The sequence below is a fragment of the Gossypium hirsutum genome, chromosome A04 (genome assembly GCF_007990345.1).
Source record: "Gossypium hirsutum isolate 1008001.06 chromosome A04, Gossypium_hirsutum_v2.1, whole genome shotgun sequence".
Taxonomy (NCBI): Eukaryota; Viridiplantae; Streptophyta; class Magnoliopsida; order Malvales; family Malvaceae; genus Gossypium; species Gossypium hirsutum.
Window position 1 is genome coordinate 44131 of NC_053427.1, and position 22971 is coordinate 67101.

At 35.5% G+C, this 22971-nt stretch overlaps 3 protein-coding genes across 5 annotated transcripts; 2 read left to right on the forward strand and 1 right to left on the reverse strand.

Moving 5' to 3' along the window:
- The first annotated feature begins 217 nt into the window (after positions 1-217).
- LOC107931150 (receptor-like protein kinase BRI1-like 3) lies at positions 218-5001 on the forward strand. 2 transcript variants are annotated; one of them, XM_016862933.2, is made up of 2 exons: positions 218-656; positions 781-5001. In XM_016862933.2, the coding sequence occupies exon 2, from the start codon at positions 1062-1064 to the stop codon at positions 4695-4697; it is 3636 nt and encodes a 1211-aa protein (XP_016718422.2). In that variant the 5' UTR covers positions 218-656; positions 781-1061; the 3' UTR covers positions 4698-5001. The 2 variants fall into 2 exon arrangements, with proteins under 2 accessions (XP_016718422.2, XP_016718423.2); XM_016862934.2 differs by having other exon boundaries at positions 787-5001.
- Positions 5002-13269: 8268 nt separating this feature from the next.
- LOC107931181 (uncharacterized) lies at positions 13270-17427 on the reverse strand. 2 transcript variants are annotated; one of them, XM_016862992.2, is made up of 2 exons: positions 17114-17427; positions 13270-16842 (listed from the first exon to the last, which is right to left on the reverse strand). In XM_016862992.2, exon 2 carries the CDS (start codon positions 16519-16521, stop codon positions 13564-13566), a length of 2958 nt encoding a protein of 985 aa, XP_016718481.2. In that variant the 5' UTR covers positions 16522-16842; positions 17114-17427; the 3' UTR covers positions 13270-13563. The 2 variants fall into 2 exon arrangements, with proteins under 2 accessions (XP_016718481.2, XP_016718480.2); XM_016862991.2 differs by having other exon boundaries at positions 13270-16970.
- Positions 17428-20818: 3391 nt separating this feature from the next.
- On the forward strand, positions 20819-21298 carry LOC121227829 (uncharacterized). The gene has a single exon (XM_041110636.1). It carries the CDS (start codon positions 20854-20856, stop codon positions 21265-21267), a length of 414 nt encoding a protein of 137 aa, XP_040966570.1. The 5' UTR covers positions 20819-20853; the 3' UTR covers positions 21268-21298.
- The last annotated feature ends 1673 nt before the right edge of the window (positions 21299-22971 follow it).

Sequence of the window (22971 nt, forward strand, 5' to 3'; positions counted from 1 at the left end):
AAATTTGAAAAAATAAAAGGACCAAAATTAATTAAATTAAAATGGAGGACTAAATCCTAAATTTGAAAAAGTATAGGGAGTAAGCAAGATAAACTAGTGTAGGAAAAAAAATTAAAATGGAAGTAGGTGGGATAAATCCAAAAAGAAAAAGTGACAAAGAAAGACGTACGTGCGGGGCAATTGAGATTTGAGAGAGTAGAGAAGAGGTGGGGCCCAGAAAAAAAAGGGGTAGAGCTTGGGAGAATCAAAAGTTTGACCGCTCCGCTCCCACAAATCACTCTTTTCCCTCTCTCTACTCTTTCAACTTGTTCTCTTTCTATTCTCCTATTCTTTGTAGCTTTACTACTATTGCGAATAATACCACTTTACCTAAGTTGGTATTGTTCGTAGATTATGCCAAATTTCTCCCTCAACATCACCTGCTGAATGCTGACACCACTGCAACTCCAACTGCTTCTTTCATAGTCTGTCTGTCTTTAGGCTCCAACACACAAGAAGAAGACCACACTTGTCTTTCCTATCTCTTATCTGCATGTCCGCATACAGGATTATATCCCTCCGAGTCCCAATCTCCAACTTGTACTTGCCTGCTTTCAGTTCTGCACATCGTACCCACCGTCCCGACCTCACTCACTATCCTCCTTACATCACACCAGGTACTTCTCTCTCTCACTACCCATTGACCATATATAATACTATATTTTTATGCCCTTTATACCAATGGTATTTGTTAGCGTTTCTATCTCCAGACTTTTTTAACTTGTATCGTTATTTCTCAAGATTCAGCTCTCCAAGCTGCTATCTGCTTGGAGAAATTGGATTGTCAAGAGATCTAAAAGTGAGGTTAACAGAGGAGTCTGCAGAAAAGAGATCCATGGCCGAGAGAGAAGTAGTTAGAAGCCCATCAAAAGCATTTCCTTCGCAACCACCCTTATAATTACTATGTCCAATCTTGCACTCAACAGATACTTTGTACAAGCCGCTTTTTAATATTTGTGTCAGCCTGACACGCCATTTCTTGATGTAAATCTTAGAAGAGGAAGGAAAAGTAGGGAAAAAAAATGAAGAAAGTATGGAGGGTGATAGTATGTTTATCATCACCAGAACAAGGCCTGACTGGGATCTTTGGTTTGTGGTTGTTGCTTCTATTCCACCATCTCCAAGCCAGACAACTGGTTTCAGCCCAAAAGCAAAGCAATGATGATGTGATTAAGTTGATGGCTTTCAAGCGCATCTCCGTTTCCTCTGACCCCCACGGTTTCTTAGCCAACTGGACTGAAGATTCTCCCAGTCCCTGCTCATGGCGTGGCGTCTCCTGCTCTCCTGATGATGGCCGTGTTACTGCCCTCAACCTCAGTTATTCCGGCCTTGTCGGTGCTCTCCACCTCCCAAACCTAACAGCCTTGTCCTCTCTCCGTCATCTTTACTTACAAGGAAACTCGTTTTCTGCTGCTGATCTTTCTGCTGTCTCATGCAACCTCGAAACTCTCGACCTGTCCTCCAACGCCATCTCAAACCATCTGCCTGCGCAATCATTTTTCTCCGCGTGTAACCGTCTGGCTTCTGTTAACCTGTCTCGCAATTCTATCTCTGGGGGAAGTCTTATGTTTGGTCCTTCTTTGCTGCAGCTTGACCTCTCTCGTAATCAGATTTCTAATTCTGCCCTATTGAACTACTCCCTTTCCACCTGCCAGAACTTGAAACTGCTCAACTTTTCTGATAACAAGTTTACGGGAACACTTGGTTTCTCTCCCCTGTATTGCAAGAATTTATTAGTTCTTGATCTCTCATGCAATCTCTTTTCCGGACCCATACCACCGAGTTTGATGCTAAATTCTCTGGAGCTTCTTGATCTCTCCCACAACAACTTCTCTGGCAAGTTCTCCACCCTAAATTTTGGGCAGTGCAGCAACCTCACTCAGCTTAGCTTGTCTCATAACACCCTCTCTGACTCTGGGTTCCCAGTTAACCTCAGAAACTGCCACCTTCTAGAGGCACTTGACTTGTCCCATATTGGGCTGCGGGGCAAGATTCCGGGGGGCTTGTTGGGAAATTTTAAAAAATTGAAGCGTCTATCTTTGGCTTATAATCTGTTCACTGGTGAAATCCCTCCTGAGTTGGGACAGGCTTGTGGAGCTCTCGAGGAGGTTGATCTGTCATCTAACAAACTCACAGGTGGATTGCCTTCAGCTTTTACATCATGCTCTTCTTTGCAACTTTTGAACCTAGGAAACAATCTACTTTCAGGAGATTTCCTCAGTGCAGTTGTGAGCAGTCTCCCCAACTTGAGATATCTTTATGTACCATACAACAATATTTCCGGTTCTGTGCCCTTGTCACTCACCAACTGTACTCAGCTTCAAGTGCTTGACCTTGGTTCTAACGCCTTTAAGGGGAGTATCCCTCCAGGATTTTGCTCTTCAAACTCAGCCTTGGAAAAGATTCTTTTAGCCAACAATTACCTCGCAGGAAGTGTGCCCATGGAGCTCGGAAACTGCAAGAAATTGAGGACACTGGACCTTAGTTTTAACGGCTTGAATGGTCCCATTCCCATAAATATTTGGAATTTGCCATATCTTTCTGATTTGGTTATGTGGGCAAATAACATCACCGGTGAGATCCCAGAGAGCATTTGTCTCAGTGGAGGAAACCTGGAGACCTTGATTCTTAACAATAATCTCATCAGTGGAAGCATACCACAGTCCATTGGCAAGTGTACCAATATGATATGGGTGTCACTTTCTGGCAACAATCTTACTGGGGAAATCCCTTCTGGTTTTGGAGATCTTCCGAAGCTTGCTATCCTGCAATTAGGTAACAATTCTCTGACTGGGCAAATTCCACCGGAGCTTGGTAAATGCCAGAGCCTCATTTGGCTTGATTTAAACAGCAATGACATCAGTGGTGCCCTTCCACCAGAGCTTGCAAACCAAGCTGGCCTAGTCATGCCCGGAGGTGTATCGGGGAAGAAATTCGCATTTGTAAGAAATGAGGGTGGAACAGCTTGTAGGGGTGCTGGAGGTTTAGTTGAGTTTGAGGGAATAAGGCCAGAAAGGCTTGAAAGTTTTCCCATGGTTCATTCTTGCTCATCGACTAGAATTTACTCTGGTATGACAGTATACACCTTTACCAATAATGGAAGCATGATCTACCTTGATGTCTCTTATAATAATCTGTCAGGTAGTATTCCTGAGAATTTTGGTACAATGAGCTATCTCCAGGTCTTGAATTTGGGACACAATAAGCTAACGGGAAACATTCCTGAAAGTTTTGGAAGCTTGAAAGCGATTGGTGTCTTGGATCTCTCTCATAATAATCTCCAAGGATATCTGCCAGGTTCATTAGGGACTCTCTCTTTTCTTAGTGACCTTGATGTATCCAACAACAACCTAACCGGTTCCATCCCTACTGGAGGTCAGCTCACCACTTTCCCAGCCTCCAGATATGAGAACAACTCTGGACTTTGCGGGGTACCCTTGCCTTCTTGTGCCACTGGAGGCCATTTGACAAGCCTTCACCCTCGGAATAAGAAGCCACCTGTGGCAGTCGTGATGGTGGTTGGCATCACATTCTTCCTTTTGTGTATCCTTGGATTAACATTAGCTCTTTATCGAGTGAAGAAGAACCAACTAAAGGAGGAAATGAGAGAGAAGTATGTTGAAAGCCTACCAACTTCAGGCAGCAGTATCTGGAAACTCTCTAGTGTCCCTGAGCCTTTGAGCATCAACATTGCCACTTTTGAGAAGCCTCTACGAAAGCTGACCTTCGCCCATCTGCTTGAAGCAACTAATGGTTTCAGTGCGGAAAGTTTGATAGGGTCTGGAGGGTTTGGCGAGGTCTACAAAGCACAGCTGAGAGATGGCTGCGTAGTTGCAATCAAGAAGCTGATACATATCACAGGGCAGGGAGACAGAGAGTTTATGGCAGAAATGGAAACTATTGGGAAGATCAAGCACCGGAACTTGGTTCCTTTGCTGGGTTACTGCAAGGTTGGAGAGGAGAGGCTGCTGGTTTATGAGTACATGAAATGGGGAAGTCTGGAGTCTGTTCTTCATGACAAGGCCAAAGGAAGAGGGTCAAGGCTTGACTGGGCAGCTAGAAAGAAGATAGCTATAGGATCAGCACGAGGTCTTGCATTCCTTCATCATAGCTGTATTCCTCACATTATCCACCGGGACATGAAATCGAGCAATGTACTCCTTGATGAAAACTTTGAGGCTAGAGTTTCTGATTTTGGCATGGCAAGATTAGTTAATGCCCTTGATACTCATCTTAGTGTCAGCACACTTGCAGGGACTCCGGGATATGTTCCCCCCGAGTACTATCAGAGTTTCCGGTGTACGACAAAAGGTGACGTCTATAGTTATGGTGTCATATTGCTAGAGCTTCTTTCTGGCAAGAGGCCTATAGACCCATCTCAGTTTGGCGATGACAACAACCTTGTAGGGTGGGCAAAGCAACTTCACAGAGAGAAGAGAGTTGATGAGATATTGGACCCTGAGTTGATGATGAAGGAATCTGGTGAGGCAGAGTTACACCATTATTTGAGGATTGCCTTTGAGTGTCTCGACGATAGGCCCTTCCGGCGTCCGACCATGATACAGGTGATGGCAATGTTCAAAGAGCTTCAAGTTGATTCAGAGAGTGATATCCTTGATGGTTTCTCACTCAAAGACGACATTATCAACGAATCATGAGGGAATGAGCATACAGCTTGAGTTGTAAATGAAAAGATGTTTCTTTCTTCCTGCCATCCTGCATATGTGGTGAGGTTGAGTCTGCAGATGATGTAGGTCTGATATTTGCAGATAGCCTTTCATTCATAAGTTTTTGCTTAGTGTAAATAATAGAACACACTGAAAGTTGAAAGAAAACGTGGGGGTGGGGTGGGGTCTTCAGTTCAGATTCTAAAACCGGACTGCATTACAATTTCTTTCCTTTAAACTTCATCTGTCACCTACACTTTGCTCCATTTTCAATTTCCAGCCACAATTTTGCTAACTTCTTTTATTTGTTGTCCATTAAAGAGCATTATGTAAAGTTTAGTGAATTACGATAACAGCAACCGGATCCCAAATTGATTCACAAATGCCATTTATAACCATGATTTCAATGTAAGATTTCATTAAATGGCTATGCAGCTGGATAACCATTGTTAACCCCATAAATAAAAAATTAAAATAAACTTTGCTGCAGTGGCATTATTGGTGTTGAAAATAAGGCTTTGGAATGACAATATATTATAGCATATTTCTTTAGGCAATAAAGTCAAAAAGAAAAGAAATTCTCTCTTTATTTATGTCTCTTGAGATGTAGGCTTTAGCTAGCAATGTTATGTCATCATTTAATTTGTAAATGTTCAATGTTTTCGATGTCTTGTTTTGTCTGATTATTTATGGATTCTTTTTGGTGGCAAATCAAATTTAAAGTTTGATTTATTTGAAAAGCAGCAGCAAATACTAAGGTAATGAATGATGTTTTTGACTTTAGGTAGCATAATATCGCCATTATTTAATTTCATTTATTTAGATATCATATGTTTAATGTTTAATGTTAATAATTGATAGTTAATTAATGTACAAATATAATGATTCTAAAGTCAGTGGTATTGAAAAATATAGTTTCGGGACAACGTTTACGTAAACCAAGCTCGTAAATATTTTTATCTTTAAATATTTTATAAAAATATATATTATAAAATATTTATGGAGTTAATATATAGGTGAATTGAATTTTGGATAGTAATTTTCTCGAATTAGTAATTTAGTAAGGTTTAAGAACTAAATTGTAAAAGTGAAAAATTTTTAATCAATATAAATTTTTAATTGACCAAAAGTTTAAAGAATTTATATGGTAAATATACCAAGGTTTTAAAAGGAAAATATACCACTTTCAAGTATAGTGGACTGTTGGTGGATGTTTCTTTTCATTAATGTTAAAGTTTTAATTAAATTATTTTTATATGCTAAAAACATAAAGTGAAAAGCCAGAATTTTTCATTCTCTATCTTTCAGTGAAAATGCAAAATAGAAAGCCAAGAAGCCATTGTTTTATGCTTCAAAGGTTCGGCCATATGTATGTTAAAGATTCAGGTTCCGTTTTTTGTATTTTTATTTTTATTTTTATTTTTGAGATAGTAGAAGTTCGATTTAGTTAACCCATGTTTTATTTTTCAAAACTGTTCAAGTTTTGAAATGTTTCCATTGATGGATGCTTGAAGTTTTTTGTGTTAAATAGTTAGATTTTAAGCTTAAATATGAAAAAAAAGATTAATTTGTTAATTTTGAATATAAAGATTAAAGTGTAAATATTTTAAAATTGATGATAAATTTCTATAATTATAGATAATAGAGGATTATAAAAAGATGAAATTGAGATCCATTTCTTTTGATATATTTGATATGTTTGAGATTATAGTTGAAATGGTATAAAGTTGAGTTGATGTTGCTTTTATACCGATGTAAAATGTTTGAATGATGGTCAAGATAATGGATAGCAGAATTGTGAATGGAAATGCATGGAAAACGGATGGCATGAAATGGTTAAATGCACGATTAACCTAAGTGGATGTAAAGTGAATGTGTATAAACTATGTATGTTGCTTTAATATGATATATGTTTGAACAAAAGAATGAAAATGTCTTGTCTGTGTATAAATGATGTATGAAATGGATTTTGTCAAGAGATAAAAGGTTGTGCCTTGAATGATTGTTCGATGTGAAATATAGTTTTTGGATGAGTTACAACATAATGTGTTTAGTGATAATTTCGACAATTTTAATATGGTATCTTGATATTTTGACGAGAATAATCAAGTGTTATATATCAACTAATGTTTTAACTTGAATTGAAGTAGGACAATTTGTTAGAATAAATGAAAGTAATGCATGTCTGAAGCATGGTAGATCAATTGGTTCCAAAGATAAAAAATTATCATAAAAGAAAATAATAAATCAAGATGGTTATATAATGGATGCGAGTGTTCTTGAAAAGACCTAAGGCATAACTAATTATCAAAACTCCAGAAGAGTTTCATGTTTTTGAATATGGAAATAATGAAAAGAAAGATATCTCGATAAGTTATGTTAATATGAGAAAATATGGAACCGTGTAAAAATAGAAAAATTGTCAGCAACAGTTTTGTATGCAATAATATTATTGAGATAATAAAGAAAATAATGATCTTGAAGAAATCTATTAAGAAATATAGACATGGAAAAGCTTGACCAAAATAGAAAGACACAATTCAAATGGAATTAAATTCGTGATATTTTTGAACTAGTAATCCAAACATCTAAAAGTATAAAGTTAATAGGGTACTAATTGAGTAATTCTGCAAAAAACAAAATGAGAAAAATAAAAATTTCACTAAGTCTTGGAATTGAAAAGATATTCCTTATGGTGGATGTAATAACATTTAGTCTATCAGTTTATGAAAGATTTGACATGCGCCAAATCATTATTGTTTTAGACTTTTATATGAATCACAATATTATACAAAAATTCTCAGGAAATTGTTCAATACAATTGTGTAAATATTTATATGAATTGATTTGAACATGTGTATTAGTATAGAATGATCATGATCAAAGTTATATTAAGATTATTGTTAGAACTTCTGAAAAGATCAAAATATATTTCATCAAAATTTTTCCTCACTTATGACATTTAGATGAAAGATAATATAAATGTTTAGCAAATTCGTTCAAGTGATTATTTGGAAAACTAGTATTCAAGATTAAATACGTAGAATATGAGATATAATATGATATTGTCATGAGGGGGAGTAAATACGCGTTGTATTCTTTTTGCCTTAATTGAGGTTTTATCCCATTTGATTTTCCTGGTAAGGTTTTTAGTAAGCCAACATGTTATGCGTATTATAGATATGTGTACTCTTTTTCCTTCACTAAGAAATTTTTTCCCACAAAGTTTTTATCTTAGTAAGGTTTTAATGAGGCACATTATATACTAATGTGTAGGGAAATTTCGACTTTAAACAAAAAGTTTTCAATCATAGCAAATAATTAAAATTTTGAAAATCGAGCGAATTTTGGATCTTTATAGCAATAAACTTTTTTCGAAAAGCACACGTGCTTTAAGCGACATAGATCTTAGATGTTCCCAACTTTCAACAAAATGCCCTTCTCCACTATTCTCGTACCACGAATTGCTTCAAGTGTGGACTCGAACAATCATGAACCAAACATAGAATCAAACATGATTTATTACTTTCGGTGGGGAAGTAATTATCTCTCAATAGAAACTGGTAAAATTGTTATTCTCAGAAAATAAAAGTTATACTTAGAAAATAAATTCTCATTATTTTCTAACATAATAACAATATTGAAAACTTATGTGAAACTTGTAACACTCCTAACTCGTCTCCGTCACCTAATTAAGGTTCCAGAGCATTACCGCACAATCAGAAATATTTAAACATCATAACATTAAATGATCTAAGTATATCATAAAATATTCATTCTCATACATTTCGTCCCTAAATCGAGCCCTTGAGGTCCTAAAAATAGCTTAGAAGCAATTCGAGACTAATTTAAAACAAATTGGAAAGTTTATGAAAAAGTTGTAAAATTTGGAAACAGAGGTCACAGGGCCGTACGACATAGCCCTAGGGCGTGTAACTTTCGAACAAGGGACACACGGCCATGTCCTAGCTCGTGTCTTCACTTGTGTAACTCATTGAATAGGGTCACACAGCCATGTCATACGCTCGTGTGTCAGGCCGTGTAACATTCTAAGTTGCCACACACGACTATGTGCTAGGCTATATAACTCACTGACTTGAACCCTAAGAAAATCCTCAGATGACACACGGTCGTGTGACATCCCATGTGAACCCAAAATTCACCTAAAATCAAACCATTTTAAAACCAAACCATGGATAAACATTTAATCCATTTGTGCACACTTTCAAGGGACCTAAACATCATTCAAGCACATATAAAGATGTCATTTCAAGACCCTAATTCAACTAATCAAAATGCCATTCAAAGGCACCACAATTATATCAAAACAACAACTACCAAACATGTCAATATTGCCCCATTTCATGCATGATAACCTATTCCAACTAGGTACCAAAACATACCACATATAACTATTTTCAAACCATTCGAAACATACCATAAAGAGCCTTATTTACAAGCATACCAAAACCCCATACATTTCAATTACCCTAAAGTAGTCATCAAGACCTTACTCAGCAAGATTTATAAGTTCATCAACTAAACATAAACTTCAAAGACATAAGTATGCTAAACCAACCATTTTATACATCCATAAACCATCAACACAAAAGACCTATGCATGCCATTATTAACCTTTGCCAAAACGCTCAAAAAATACCAAAATGATTGCTGGATAGTGTGATAGGTCTCTGACGAGCTTCCAACCAAATCGAGCTTCCGATGATATATAAAACAAAAGAAAACAACTACGTAAGCAACGAGTGCTTAGTAAGTTAGTACAAACCTTAAACATAACTTACCATTTCTATAATACAATTCATAGAATAAGTATAAACCAAAATCAATGTCATAAGCTTAGTGTGAGCCTATACAACACCATCAAACTCACAAGTTAGTATACTTGTTCATGATATATATGAAATCAACCTTAAGATATGTGGTTTACCATGTATAAACATAACATTTTGCATCATCAATGTTACCATAATGTATGATTCATTGCATTTGCATACTTACCATTTCCTTTTCCTTTTTTTACCCATTGAACCATCAAGAATTACATCGGATACTCGGGAAAGTTTACACGAAGTGTGCCTTTACATAAAATCGTAACCTTTCCTTTACATCAATGCTCACATGAGCTGTGAAATGGGCCTACTCATACGAGCTGTGGGTTGGAATGTAAGCTATAAGATGTTGTTCACACGGCTGTAGAGAATCAGCAACAAAATGCAGGACTTCGATAATCGGTAGGATATTCAAGACCAACACCCGAAACATTAAAAATCTCTAATAACATGTCATTTGTATCTTAAGAATTCTTAAGGTTCAATTGTGACTCGATATCCGTCAATTCATCATAGCATTGATATATTTGTATATTGATTCGTTTACATCAAAACAACATAATAAACATTCAATTTAAACAACATTAAAGCGATTACAGTTCATACGAACTTACCTCGATAATTAGGGGTTTAATAGTTAGATCGAACTAACCTAAAGCTTTAACTTTTCCTCGATCTAAGTCCGAACGTGGTTTATCTTGATCTAAATGGATAATTTCAATCAATTAAGTACTTCTAGAATTTTAATCCATTGTTCATATTTATGCAAAATTACCAATTTTCTATAACATTTTAACTTTTCACAATTTAGTTCTTAAGCTCATAACTTAAAATCTAACCATTTTAACCTAAATCCATGTTAACCATAGATGCAAGAAACCTTGACACAACCCATATTTACCATAATTTCACAATAAAATCTATAGATTTACTCCTTTAACAATTTAATCCCTAATTCCAAAATTAATCAAAAATCACTTAACAAAACTTGTTTATTTTTCAACAAAGATTCATAATCTAACAATTAACATTAAAAAATCATTCAAAAGCATTCATGGTAAGTCCCTCAACCTTTAACAGTTTTGCAAATTACCCCTCGGGCTTAGTTAGATTAATCTAAAACAGACTCAAAAACATAAAAATCAATAGAAACAGGGCTTGGAAACCTACCATGCATGAAGAAACTCCATGAGCGAAAGCTTCCCCTCTTTTAACAATTTCTATTCAATTTTAGGGTTAGTAAAATAATAAAGATGATATTTTTAATTCATCTTATTTTAACAACCTTTACTTGTTTTAATTAATTACAAATTTAACCTTTTTATTTCATTAAAACTACCACAAAATCTTTCCAGTAACATCCACTAATTCCTTAGATGGTATATTTACCATTCAAGTCCATTAACTTTCATTTCTAGAGCCATTTAGCCTTTTTAACCAATAGAACTAACTTTTACAACTTTTTTTTACCTAATTGAGCATTTAAACATTAAAATTTCTTAACAAAATTTTAATATGACCTTTATATAATCTTGTAGACACTAAATAAATAATAAAATAACAATTCGCTCATCGGAATTGTAGTCCCCGAATCACTGTTTCTAGCATAACTGAAAACTGACTGTAACAAAACTGTTGTGTTAATAACTCCTCTAATGCCATTTATTTATAGGGAGAGATAGGAGAATCTTGGTTGAATTAATAAAATACAAATAATATTTATTTAATAAAAAGACTAGTTTTCTAGTTTAACTAGAAGAGGGGGGAGACAACCCTAGTGTAATATTTATTTAACTAGGGAGTGTTGCCCCTCATATGTAATATAAGAGAATTGAGCTTCTTCTATATTGGGTCTAATTATATGTGCTTTCTGAACTTTTAATTCAGTACTTTATAATTTAATCCAATCCAGTAAATGTTTTCTATTTTCCAAAATAAATATTAATTAATTAAATTAGATAAATTAATGTTTCCAATTAAATAATTTTCTCAACCTAATTCTAATTCCTTTAAACTCATGATAACTTTACTGTAAAAAAATCTATGAGAAAATATATTTAATTTCCATATTCAATGAATTCACAATGGCTAGTTAATTTAATTCCATTTTTGAACTTCAATTATTTAATTAAATAATAAATCGAAAATCTTAAATTAATTCTCAAGTAATTTCTATACTTAGTGAGAAAACACATTCATTTATGAATGTGACCCATTTCTCTAACTTCATCATTTCCATTCATTCCTATTTATTTGATTCTACATGTAATTCATTTCTTATTTCAACGAGCTAACGGATGGGATGATTGGACACATAAAATTAGGTCTTAAATAATTTATAATAAAATTCTAGCTTTTTGTTTATTAATTATAAATTTGTTTAGCCACGAAATTATTCCACTATAATATTTTGACTGAGCTCTCCCTTATTACATACCATTATGAAAGCTACTTAATCAGTGCTCGTTCAATAATCTTATCATAAGTGTATTACCCTCATAAGATATTCTTAATCTATTTGGGATAAATTCGTTCTTCAAATATGATCCTATTTTATTTTATGATAATTATTACACATTCTTTCATGAAAAGTTAATTACTATCAAATAATAATCAAGTCATTTATCATAAAGACAAATGACTCGTGGTCATATTTACTTTTCATCTATCATGTAATGCCGATGAAAGTATATCATTTGCTCATTGGCTGGACTATGAATTTCATTATTGAGAATGATGCTATATATTGCAGAAGTTGTATACCTAGCGCAACAGATTTCAGTTCCTTATCTATTTGAACTCAATGTTTTACTTACATCAAAATATACGAGTCACAGATACATAGTCCATCATTTATTTAGGATTAAGGTATGTCATACTATGAACGTCATAAGTGAATAAATCCATAAACGGATCTTAGATCTATTTTACTTGGGTTCTGTCTGATGTACTGTCAGTCCAGTCTGTCACATCTATGTCTCTATCCTTTGGGAGTCATCCACTTTAATGCATAAAACAAAGTATCTCCCCAATTGGACTTGATAGATGACATAGTAGTCTTTCAATTGGTTGCTCATTTCCTAAAAGATCAAGGACATGTTTAGATAACCAGTGAGTTAATATTTGTTTCCATTTAGCTTTGCATGCAAAAACATAAAGGACAATATATAAAGGGTATTAATGTAATTAATGAATATTATTATTAAACCAATTTATTCGAAAAATACAAATATATATAGACAAAAATACTATATTTAGGGCACCAGATCCAACACAATAAACATTCAAGTATTTTATTATTAAGTTAATGTCTATCAAGATCAAGACAAATATTATTTATACTTCCAGGTCTATAAATACAGACTTTGAAAAAGTATTATAAATAACCCCTATGTTGTTTTGCTTCTTCTATTTCTTTTGTTCTATTTATTATTTCGTAATAATTATTTTATTTTACAATTCTATTTTACTTTTTATTTCATTATAAATATAATAATATAAAAATTTTGTTAGACTTGAATAGAAGTCTAAATTTTATTTAAATGATAACTTTTTTCTTCTTTTGTTTTGTAAATAAATAAATTTTAAAAAGTAAAAACCGAAAAATCGACTAAGCCAAACCGAAAATTTTCGATTTCAACCGACCAAATGCACATTCCTACTCAAAAACTTATAAAATTTCTTTTAAGATTCAAAAATTATAAAATTATTACTTTATAAAAAGTAAAATTACATATTGACTCCTCCAAAATTTACAATAGATTGAACCCTAGTAAACGATTTCTAATTTCGTTTCGATGATAAGCATGCATAAGCTTATGCGAAATACTGATATAAGCAGCAAGTGAAACAAAGTAGTGAAATTTCCTATCCCATCCAATCAAATCCAATCCACGTGAAAAAAAAAAAAAAACAGAAGTCGTATTTTACACGGTCAACAAAACTGAACTTGTATCCCATTGAGAATGGCTTGGGCTATATATAAAAGATAAAAGATATTATATGTATTATATCTTGCTCCTCATTCTCACCAAGTTTGCAAGTGTTTCTTGAGCAGCCAATGTTTGTGCATGATTGTGCCCCAGCATGACTGTTCTAATACTGATACAAGTTCTGCACAGCTCTTCACCACTGTCAAAATGCCCACCTCTTAACAGCAGCTTGGCTCTGGTTTCCAACAAGGTAGCCTTCAACAATGTCACATCTTGCCATACGAACTCGTCCACCCTTTGCTTCCCTTGTAACTTGTTTCTCCAACATAGCGACCCCTGGCACCAGTCTTGTATTTGAGATACAAATGACTTCTCCACTTCCTCTAACACATTTGTGCACACCTTCAATAACTCCAATGCCGAATTGCATCTTGAGAATGTTGTGAAGGCTCTGATTGCCAATGGTAGTGCCGTTTTCTTGATATACATCACCATATCTATTGCTTTTAACTGCACGATAGGAGGTTCCGACTTAAACCCGAATACAAGAAATGCAGTGGCCCATAGATGATCAGAATTTATCAATGGATTCCCGGTTTTTCTTATGCCTAGGACTGCAGCTTTAGCAGTCGATAAGCATTCTTTTCTCTTTGCAAATGTTTGAGTTATAGGATGGAACTGAATCCAACATCCATTCTGCCCATTAGCTCTTCTTGCCAATCCTAGCTTTACTAGGAGATTGGCACAATCTTCGTCACTTTGAGTAGTGAAACCACATCCGCCGCAGCAGCCCAATGCGAGACTTAGACACTTAGTCCACCTTCTGAATCTGTTTCCAGCAACAGGCATATACTTAGCTGCAGTAGCTAGCAAATTTGCAGGTATGGATGATGGGGCAAACCAAGCTCCAACAAGAAGCATTCGTGAGGCTAGAATATTGTTCCTTCGCCCATTAACTTGATGCAAGACCGCGAAGCAAAAACATAGAATTTTCATCAGGAAAGGGTTGTGTTTGAAGAACTGCTCATCAGTGGGTGAAGTAGAGGCATCTTCAAGTGAGGTAGAGACTTGGTTCACAGCTTCAAAGAGTGCAGATGGAGAAATGGACAGCTCGGAAAGTAATGAACCAATAATCCACAAACCAAAGCTCAATCTTCCCAATTTCTCATCAAATTTTGTCAAGAACTCCAACTCCTTGGTCGGATAATCCTTTTTCTTTCTACCTCGTACTAAAATCATAGCATCGGATAAAGGCAATGGAGGAAGCTGCATCATGTCAAAAGTCATCACCTTTGGTAGCCTAGTTGTGATGATCACATGAGTCCCTCCAGTGTTCCTAGGAATCAAGTCATGCAGGTCTTTTCCTTCCCACCACTCTCGCTCTGTCTCAAGATTGTCAATGATCAACAGATAAGGCATGTCCCGGAAAAGCTCCCTCTTCACTCGCTTGAATGCTTCAAATTCCTGCTCCTCGAAGCTTCGAATCCGGCCTCTTTCCTTCTCATCTTGGGCACTCACATCCAACCCCAAATTGACCGAAAAATTCAGTATATTCTGCCGGAAATATCTGGCCTCTCCACCAACCCAAAGAACCCTCTTATATCTCTGGGCATACCTATAGGCAAACTCAAGAGCAAGCTCGGTCTTTCCAATGCCAGCAACGCCATTTATGCAGATCACACTGCTGCCTAAGCTCTTGTAGTTGCCACTTTTTGACTTGTTGAATTTGGATCTTTTCGTTGAACTTCTTCCCATAACTGGTTCAGACGAAGGCTCTTTGCTCTTGCCCAATTCCAAATTAATGTACCTCCCCCTGGTAGAAACAATATTATCACTTTCTTCATCAGCAAGCCCTTCAGATTGACCACTTGCTTCACCTTTGATAATGGGCATAGAGCAACAATAATAATCTTGCTCAGCAACTCCAAATAAGGCACTCTCAATCTCCACAATCTCCTTGTCTCTTCCCACAAAAAACCTGTTTCTGGGAAAGGGCAGCTCAGCAACAAAGTCTTGCTCTGCCACACTCTTCCTTCCAAGCTTTGCTCGCAATATTGCTGCAGCTTTAGCTACACAGCTTCTCCAGTTACCCTGATTGGCTTCCAGTTTGAACTCATGACACTTGATTACTTCAATTGCTTCTTTGCATTCTTTATCAATTGAATTGCAATTGAGAAGTCCCATGATCTCAGCAGGCCCCGTGTCAAACAAGACAGGAATCAAGTTCTTCTTTTGAGTAAAGAATCTAATTTCCTCCAAGCTGAGATGGTTGAGAAAGCTACAACTAGTGACCACCACAACTCCATATGTGACTGAGCAGATGATTCGGTCCGCAATCTCATGGCTCTGACCATCCGAATACTTGGCCCTGTCTGCAACAAAGCAAGCAATTCCCTGAAGCTCCAGCTCTGACTTCACCCACTTGCAGAAGCGACCCAAGTTAGGATTTTGACCGTGGAAGCCAATGAAAACGTCACAACTCCTGAGTTTGGCATTAGATGCCGGAGAAACAGGAGCTTTTGCAAAGGAAATTCGAGGCACTGGAAACGAGAATGAGATGCGTGGACCAGGATCTGGGACTGGAACACAAGTTACAAACTTCAACTTGGGATCTGCGGGGTCATCAGAGTATTCATACTGGTCCGACGGGGGAGTGTAGGAACTACTGGGTATATCATCAGATTGTGAACCCCCTCTGTATGATGAGACTGGTGGCGATGGATGCGAAACAAGACAAGGGTTAGAGTTCTCTTGGTCTTGGGATTTCAGGATTGTGGCTCTTGGTGATATATATGGTGACTGCAAAGCTGAAACGAATGCGGACGATGGTGGAGACACCAAGGAGGGAGAGTTGTAAGGAGATGACTCCATTGATGATTTTAAGCTTGGAGAATGCAGATCCCTAGCCACCAAAGTTGAAGCATCTTTACCAGTTGTCTTGATGGTTAGGCCGCCACTGGGGTGGTTCTCTTCAGAAAGCTTGATATTACCTGATACCGATGCTTCTTCTTCTTCACCCATACCCACAACCATGCTATTAATTACAGTAGATCTCACTTGTACAACGTTTCTCCTCTAAATCCTATACCATAATAGAGCTATTACTTGGAAAGTTATCATCATCAGTTCACAAAGACAAAAACTCTGAGCCACCCCTTCCTGGATTCTCCAGCATCAATTATCTATGACAGAAGCTAATATAATTGAGTGAATGGCACTGCCTCTGCCTCTGACCAACGGCTACGGTACAAGTACAAGTTGAATGCAACAGTGATGTCAAATGAGAAATTTGCATGTGATTCTGAGATTATTTATCTCAGTGGGCCTCGCTTTCCATCACACTACACCTGTTTCCTTTTGCCCATAGACATGGTGGAGTAGATTCATTTAGTATTAAACAAAAAGGACAATAGTCGATTAAACCTTCATAAACTGCTATCAGCATTCATTTAGTAGGATCATTCAGGCTTTGCTCACAAACACTGGAACAATAAATGGTTGATTGATTCAATTAAAAGCAATTACATTACTTTACTAGGACCGGCCTGATACAACAAGCCTGTAAAGCAGTGCCTAGTTTCATTTCATATATGTACACTACGCAATGCAACATAAATTAACTTACCTCAGCTCTGTCGAGAAAGAAGAGAAACCCTGTGCTGCAGATCCTGAAGGGCCATCCCACAAAACCAAGCTGTGGAGAAGGTGGGGGGGAATCTAATGTTGGGCTGGAGGCGTGGGGTTTTGGACATAAAATATTAGATAAAATGGTTAAAAAGAAGATGCAGATAAAGGGGGAGGGTTAATGCCTAATGGTGTAGGTTAATTAATTTATGTGATTGCCTTGGGCTTAGCCATTTCTTTTTGTTTTATGTGTTGTATGTAACATGGGGGAGTGGATCCTTACATCTCACCTCACCTTGTCACGGAAGCCAAAGATTGGTGAGAGAAAAACTGAGGGAAGAGGACATTGGAAGGGGAACCATTCACTCAGAACTCGTTGGGAGTGGGTTTAATACTGCATATTAGATAATTAAGCATTTACTTATTATATGTTGATGCAGTCCAGGTCTTCATATTTATGTGGCAGTGTACACATCACATCTGACACAATTTGAATCCATTTGCACCGGAAATTGGACCAAAGACCAGTCCAACTCAGAACTGACTACTACTGTCTACTGTATTATTATTTTTTCTTTTTGAAGAAAATGGACTGTCCACTCTCTTCGTTTTTTATATTTTAATATTATTTATTAATATGTTTATGATAAAATTATTTTTCAAATATCTCGAAGGTATTGAGTTTGGTTAGCATGTTAATGCCGCCAAATTATCAACCCTCCAGTGATATTAGTAATTATTATAATATGATTATTGCACCCTATCGTTAATGATGTTCATGGTTAAAATTTAAAAGTATACAATAACAATATAATTTAATTTTGAAAAAGATGCGCATAAGTCTAAACTCTAATTTTCATATCCACAAGTGCCATGTTAACAGGAATTTAAAATAATAGAATGGAAAATTAAGTTGAAGCTGATACCTGTGGGTATCAAGCTTATCATATAAACTCTAAATTTTTAAAACATATAAATAAGGTTTTTAGATTTTAATTTTTAATAACCATCCAAAATAAATAATCTGTTACGTTCTACCCTAAACCCTATCTAGTTAAGTGCCTCCAAATTACAATTCTCATTCATACCGTCATGGTTACCAACTTATTAAGATTTGAAGAAGGACATGTCTTTGGATGTTACTTTATTATGTATTTTCTTGTCGCTCAACTTCACGACAATATGAGTATGGATCTACATAATAAGAGAATAGTTCCCTAATTAAGTTACGTCGATTTTTATCATGCAAGTTAAATTAGGAGAGTTATTTACATTCTGACATTGTTATTTGCTCTGATTGAACAATGGATACCAGAGATCCATACATTTCATTTCCCATGCAGTGAAGTGACAATAATGATAGAATATGTAGCTTTGTTGATAGGGCTACTAGTGGACGAGAATTTAATCTACAAGAGTTCCTTTATGCAACGTTTAGAATAGGAACCAATATTTTGTTGGATTTCAAAGGCCAACGAGTGAAGTTTGATTGGTTGAAGAGGTACTCCGAGAATCTCCACAAAATCCAACACTTGTTTAGATCGATTGTCATGCTCGATTGTACAATCTTCGTTTGATTGGAGGTGTGCTAATGCCATACAAGTTTGGCAACTTAGTTCATCTATGTACCTCACATTATTATCTAATTTCCAAATAGCCTAGTACGTATAGTTAGGGCATCGCCATTTTGGCTTGCCTATACAAGGCATTGCGCAAAGGGTGTAAAGTAAGGAACGAGGAAGTGAATGCCTACCTAGTGATTTTACAATTTTGGGGGGTGGTATCGACTTTCATTCATTGGGATTTTACCCTCTGAACCTTTCATTTTCTCACTAATTAGAAGGTAACAGTAGAACCTTTAGCCGAAAAGTCAATATCTATAATCTAAATGTCTTATATTTGTAGTGACATTATGTAATTTAATAGGTGGTCCGAGCATCATGAGCATACAACATACTGGGAAGACGATTTGGTATTAATAAGAGGAGCATTTGATAGGTAATCCAATGGTTTTCCAACACATGAGGCCAAGTTTTTGCTCGAGATGGTGCTACTATTGGAAGTAACCAGATAAAAGGTGTTGATTCTATTGTTACTTAACTTGAGGCCAGGGTTGTTGTTCAATCCTATGTCGTCTGCAATTGAAAGGAGGGTGATGTTGCGAATATAGTTACAATTATATTTTCTTTGTTTTCCGTACCAATGCATTGATCTGTCATAATTTGATATGGTAAATTATATTCTTTTTTATACTTAAGGAGCTTGTAATTGAGTATTTTTATGTTATTTTCATAATTTTATGAATTATATATTATATATACTTAATTGAATAAAACAAGCATTTATATGATGTTTATCGACCAATTAGGCCAACTCGAGCCTAATGAGTTCTAACTAAGTTATGGAGTGGTGCAGGAAATGACTTGAACCAAATAGAAAAGGAGAACATAAAGTTGCGGAATTGAAACTACACACACAATTGGACGGATTTTCGAGCAACATTGACAAGGCAAACAAACTGTGGCTAAGGTCGCGACATTAGAAGCTAGGAGTCACAACATTGGAAGCTAAAGTCGCAGCATTCAACACTTAAAGTCACGACATTCATGATTTGTTTATATATAACTATAATTTGTTATATAAAATGTTTCGAAAGAAACTAATAAATTACTAACTAGCGTTGGATGTAATAGTAAGACATATTATTAACTTAATGGGAGAATTTAAGTTCAAATATCAATGACAATATTATTGAGAGGGGTAACCGTGAATCTCAAAAGGCTTAACTCTATAAATCATAAAACTAACAGAGATGATACCTTAATCTCCCCAAAAATAAAAAAAATTGTTTTGTGTCATTGGTTGAGATAGTGGTTACCTTCTAACCCATGCCATTGGGATTAATAGTAGTTTCCCACTTATTTTCATTAAAGATATTTGTGGTGATCAACCTATTTCACTAGAGCTAGGTGCGGTCTCAAAACTAATCAAAAAGCTATAATTTTACGAAATTTCGTTTAATTTTATTATCTAAAATATTAGTTTGCAATATTGAATAATAGATTACTCAATTTCATTTTTTTATCTTTATTAATTATTTAATCTAAATGTTTTATTGTATGCTTAATACAGTCAATGAGGTGTAAGTTTCTCCTATCGAGAAAAAATTATAAGAAATTGTGATTTTACCTTATTTTTATCTTTTTTTTAATAGAAAAATAACAAATCAAAATGTTTATCTTAATTTCAATTTGTTCCTTAAAAAGGTGAGTATTACAATTTTCCATTTAATTAATTTTAAAATTTCAAGAAACCATATGAAAGTGCATGTTTCTGATTGTTCTTTTAATATTAGCGATAACTGGAAAGCAAGTTCAGCCCTCTGCCATGTGGAGGGTTGCAGATCAACTTACCACATGCATAGGAGAATATATAACAGGGATTTTGGTGGAGCATATTATTCAGTTTCTGCCTTAATGAATTCTTATTAGATTGTGAACTAAGTCATTAGCAAATGCATACCAAAAAAAAAAAAAAGAAACCCAGAAATTAAAGCAGGAGAAAAGCAACAATTTCTTTTAACACGAGAGGAACTACACAAGGGTTTACAAAATAGAGAATAATTAAGAAGACGAAGCTGATGTTCAGCCAAAGAATTTGGGATCATAGCCATTGCTTGTGGTGGCCAAGATGTAGTAAGCAACAATATGGCCAATAGATCCCCAAGCAAGAACATCAACGATGTTGAATCCCACAGGGTCGTTGGACTTGAGAAGGCTAACATACTCCTTGGCTCGTGTGTCCCCAGCCTCAAAGTGGGTCAACCCATTTTGCTCAGGCACTTGCTTGGCAACGTTCTCTCTTTGGAAGTTGAAGAACACAAATCTACCCAAGAAAAGGGAGAGAGCAGTGCTGACGCTTATCACAACTTGGGTGCTCAGCTCTGCTTTGATTGCAAGCCTAGCACTAGCAGCTGAGTTTCTTGAGAAGGAGATGGCGTTGGATGAAGATTTGCTCTTGCTTAGGGGTCTAAGGCCGTGGAATGAGATGCTGAAGGGGGTGACAATGCCATTCTTCTTTTGGACGGTGGAGAAGATAGGGGTGAACAAAGCTGAGGAAGCTGCCATGGTGCCTGCACTGAAGAATGTGGTGTGAAAGTGAAAAAACAAAAAACAAAAACAAAATGGATGAGACGGATTGGGGGAAGTGGTGTAGGAAAAATCATATAGGAAAAACAAGTGGTGGTAGGAAGGAGGGAACATATGCGAGAAAGATTTTGGATGCCCACTTGGCTTTGTTTCATTGGTTTCCTTTGGATCAGATATCTTTAGTTCCTTCCATGTCACAACATGCTTTAAACTCCTGGGGCCAAATCTTGGTTATTTGCATTGCAGATTGGATAAATCTGAGGGGTGATAATGTATTTGAGTGGAAACACTGAATTATAGCGACCGTGATTAAGGGTTTGTGTAACAATAGAAAAAAAAAAGATTTAAGGTAGAGAAATCAATATATCATTGTATTTTTTTCTTTGATTCTAATAATTGGTTCCAATTCCACGTTATATAATTTGATTATTTTGAAATCATATTATTTTATAAATACTACAGATTATCATTTATGAAATATTAGGTATTGATAACTTTAATGTGAAGATCTTGAATTGTTTATGCTTCACACATGCACGAGTTCTAATTGAACTCAAATTTTATTCTCAAAATCGTATCAACATGAGTGAATACAAAACAAAATATTAACTTTTTTTCCAATATAAGTCACAAACTCTCAAGAGTTAACTACACATGCTTAATTAAAATATTTACATTTTATCCATTAATAAGTCTCTAACAGTTTCTAGGTTTACTTCATCTATATCTAATAAATTCTATAACACTCCTAACTCATCTCCATCACTAGATTAAGGTTATAGAGTATTACAATACAAAACTAAACAAGTACTTCAAAAATGCAATTTCAATAACAACAATCAATACATCAATAAAATTAATGAATAAATACAATTACGACCTTAATCCAAGCCTCCTGGGCCCTAAAAATAGTTTGAAAATGTTCGGGGTTCATTTTGAAACAAAATAGAAAATTTCAGAAAAAATTAAAAATTTTGAAAACAGGGGTCACACGGCTGTGTAGCCAGACCGTGTGACATTGCCCAAACCGTGTGGATATTAGAAGTCTGGACACACGGCCTTGTCCTAGCCCGTGTGTTTGCTCATGTGGATATTCAAATTAGGGCCACATGGTTGTGTCACAGGCTGTGTCCTAATTAACAAACATCTATCGTCCACTAGAACATAATTAAATATGGTTTACTAACCATTTTGGCCCTTTAGATAACTGTTAAGTCCACAAACATTTTCCTAATTAGAAATCTATATCAATTAACATTTTACAATTTAGTTATTGGCCCCAAATTAATCATAATTTTGGCTAAATTGACTAATCGAATCTGAATCCATCCATATATTAACTCTGTAAACATCGCTATTTAATATTTACGGACTCAGTTTAGGGAAACAAGGTCCCAAATTTGTAATTTTTGGCATCACTAGAAATCGGGTTGTTACATGTCTAATGTTTGTGTGTTGATGATGGGTAGTCACTAATCTTATTGTGGTTGTTTGATGGAAATATTGCATGTTTAGTTTTTTGGTCAAGGATTAAATCGTAAAAATTAGACTAAATTAAATAAATTTTAAAACCTAGAATTGACGCCTCTAGGTAAACATTTAGATAGCTGAAACCAAGAAGAGAGCTTATTGAGAACCAATTAGATTGTCCCAATTTAGTTTAGTGAAATCGAGAGATACACTAGACTAAATTGTCTAATTGGGTAAAATA

Excerpts from the sequence above, each read along its gene's own strand:
- LOC107931150 (XM_016862933.2), top strand. The coding sequence starts at position 1,062 with ATGAAGAAAGTATGGAGGGTGATAGTATGTTTATCATCACCAGAACAA.
- LOC107931181 (XM_016862992.2), bottom strand. The coding sequence starts at position 16,521 with ATGGTTGTGGGTATGGGTGAAGAAGAAGAAGCATCGGTATCAGGTAAT.
- LOC121227829 (XM_041110636.1), top strand. The coding sequence starts at position 20,854 with ATGTTGAATCCCACAGGGTCGTTGGACTTGAGAAGGCTAACATACTCC.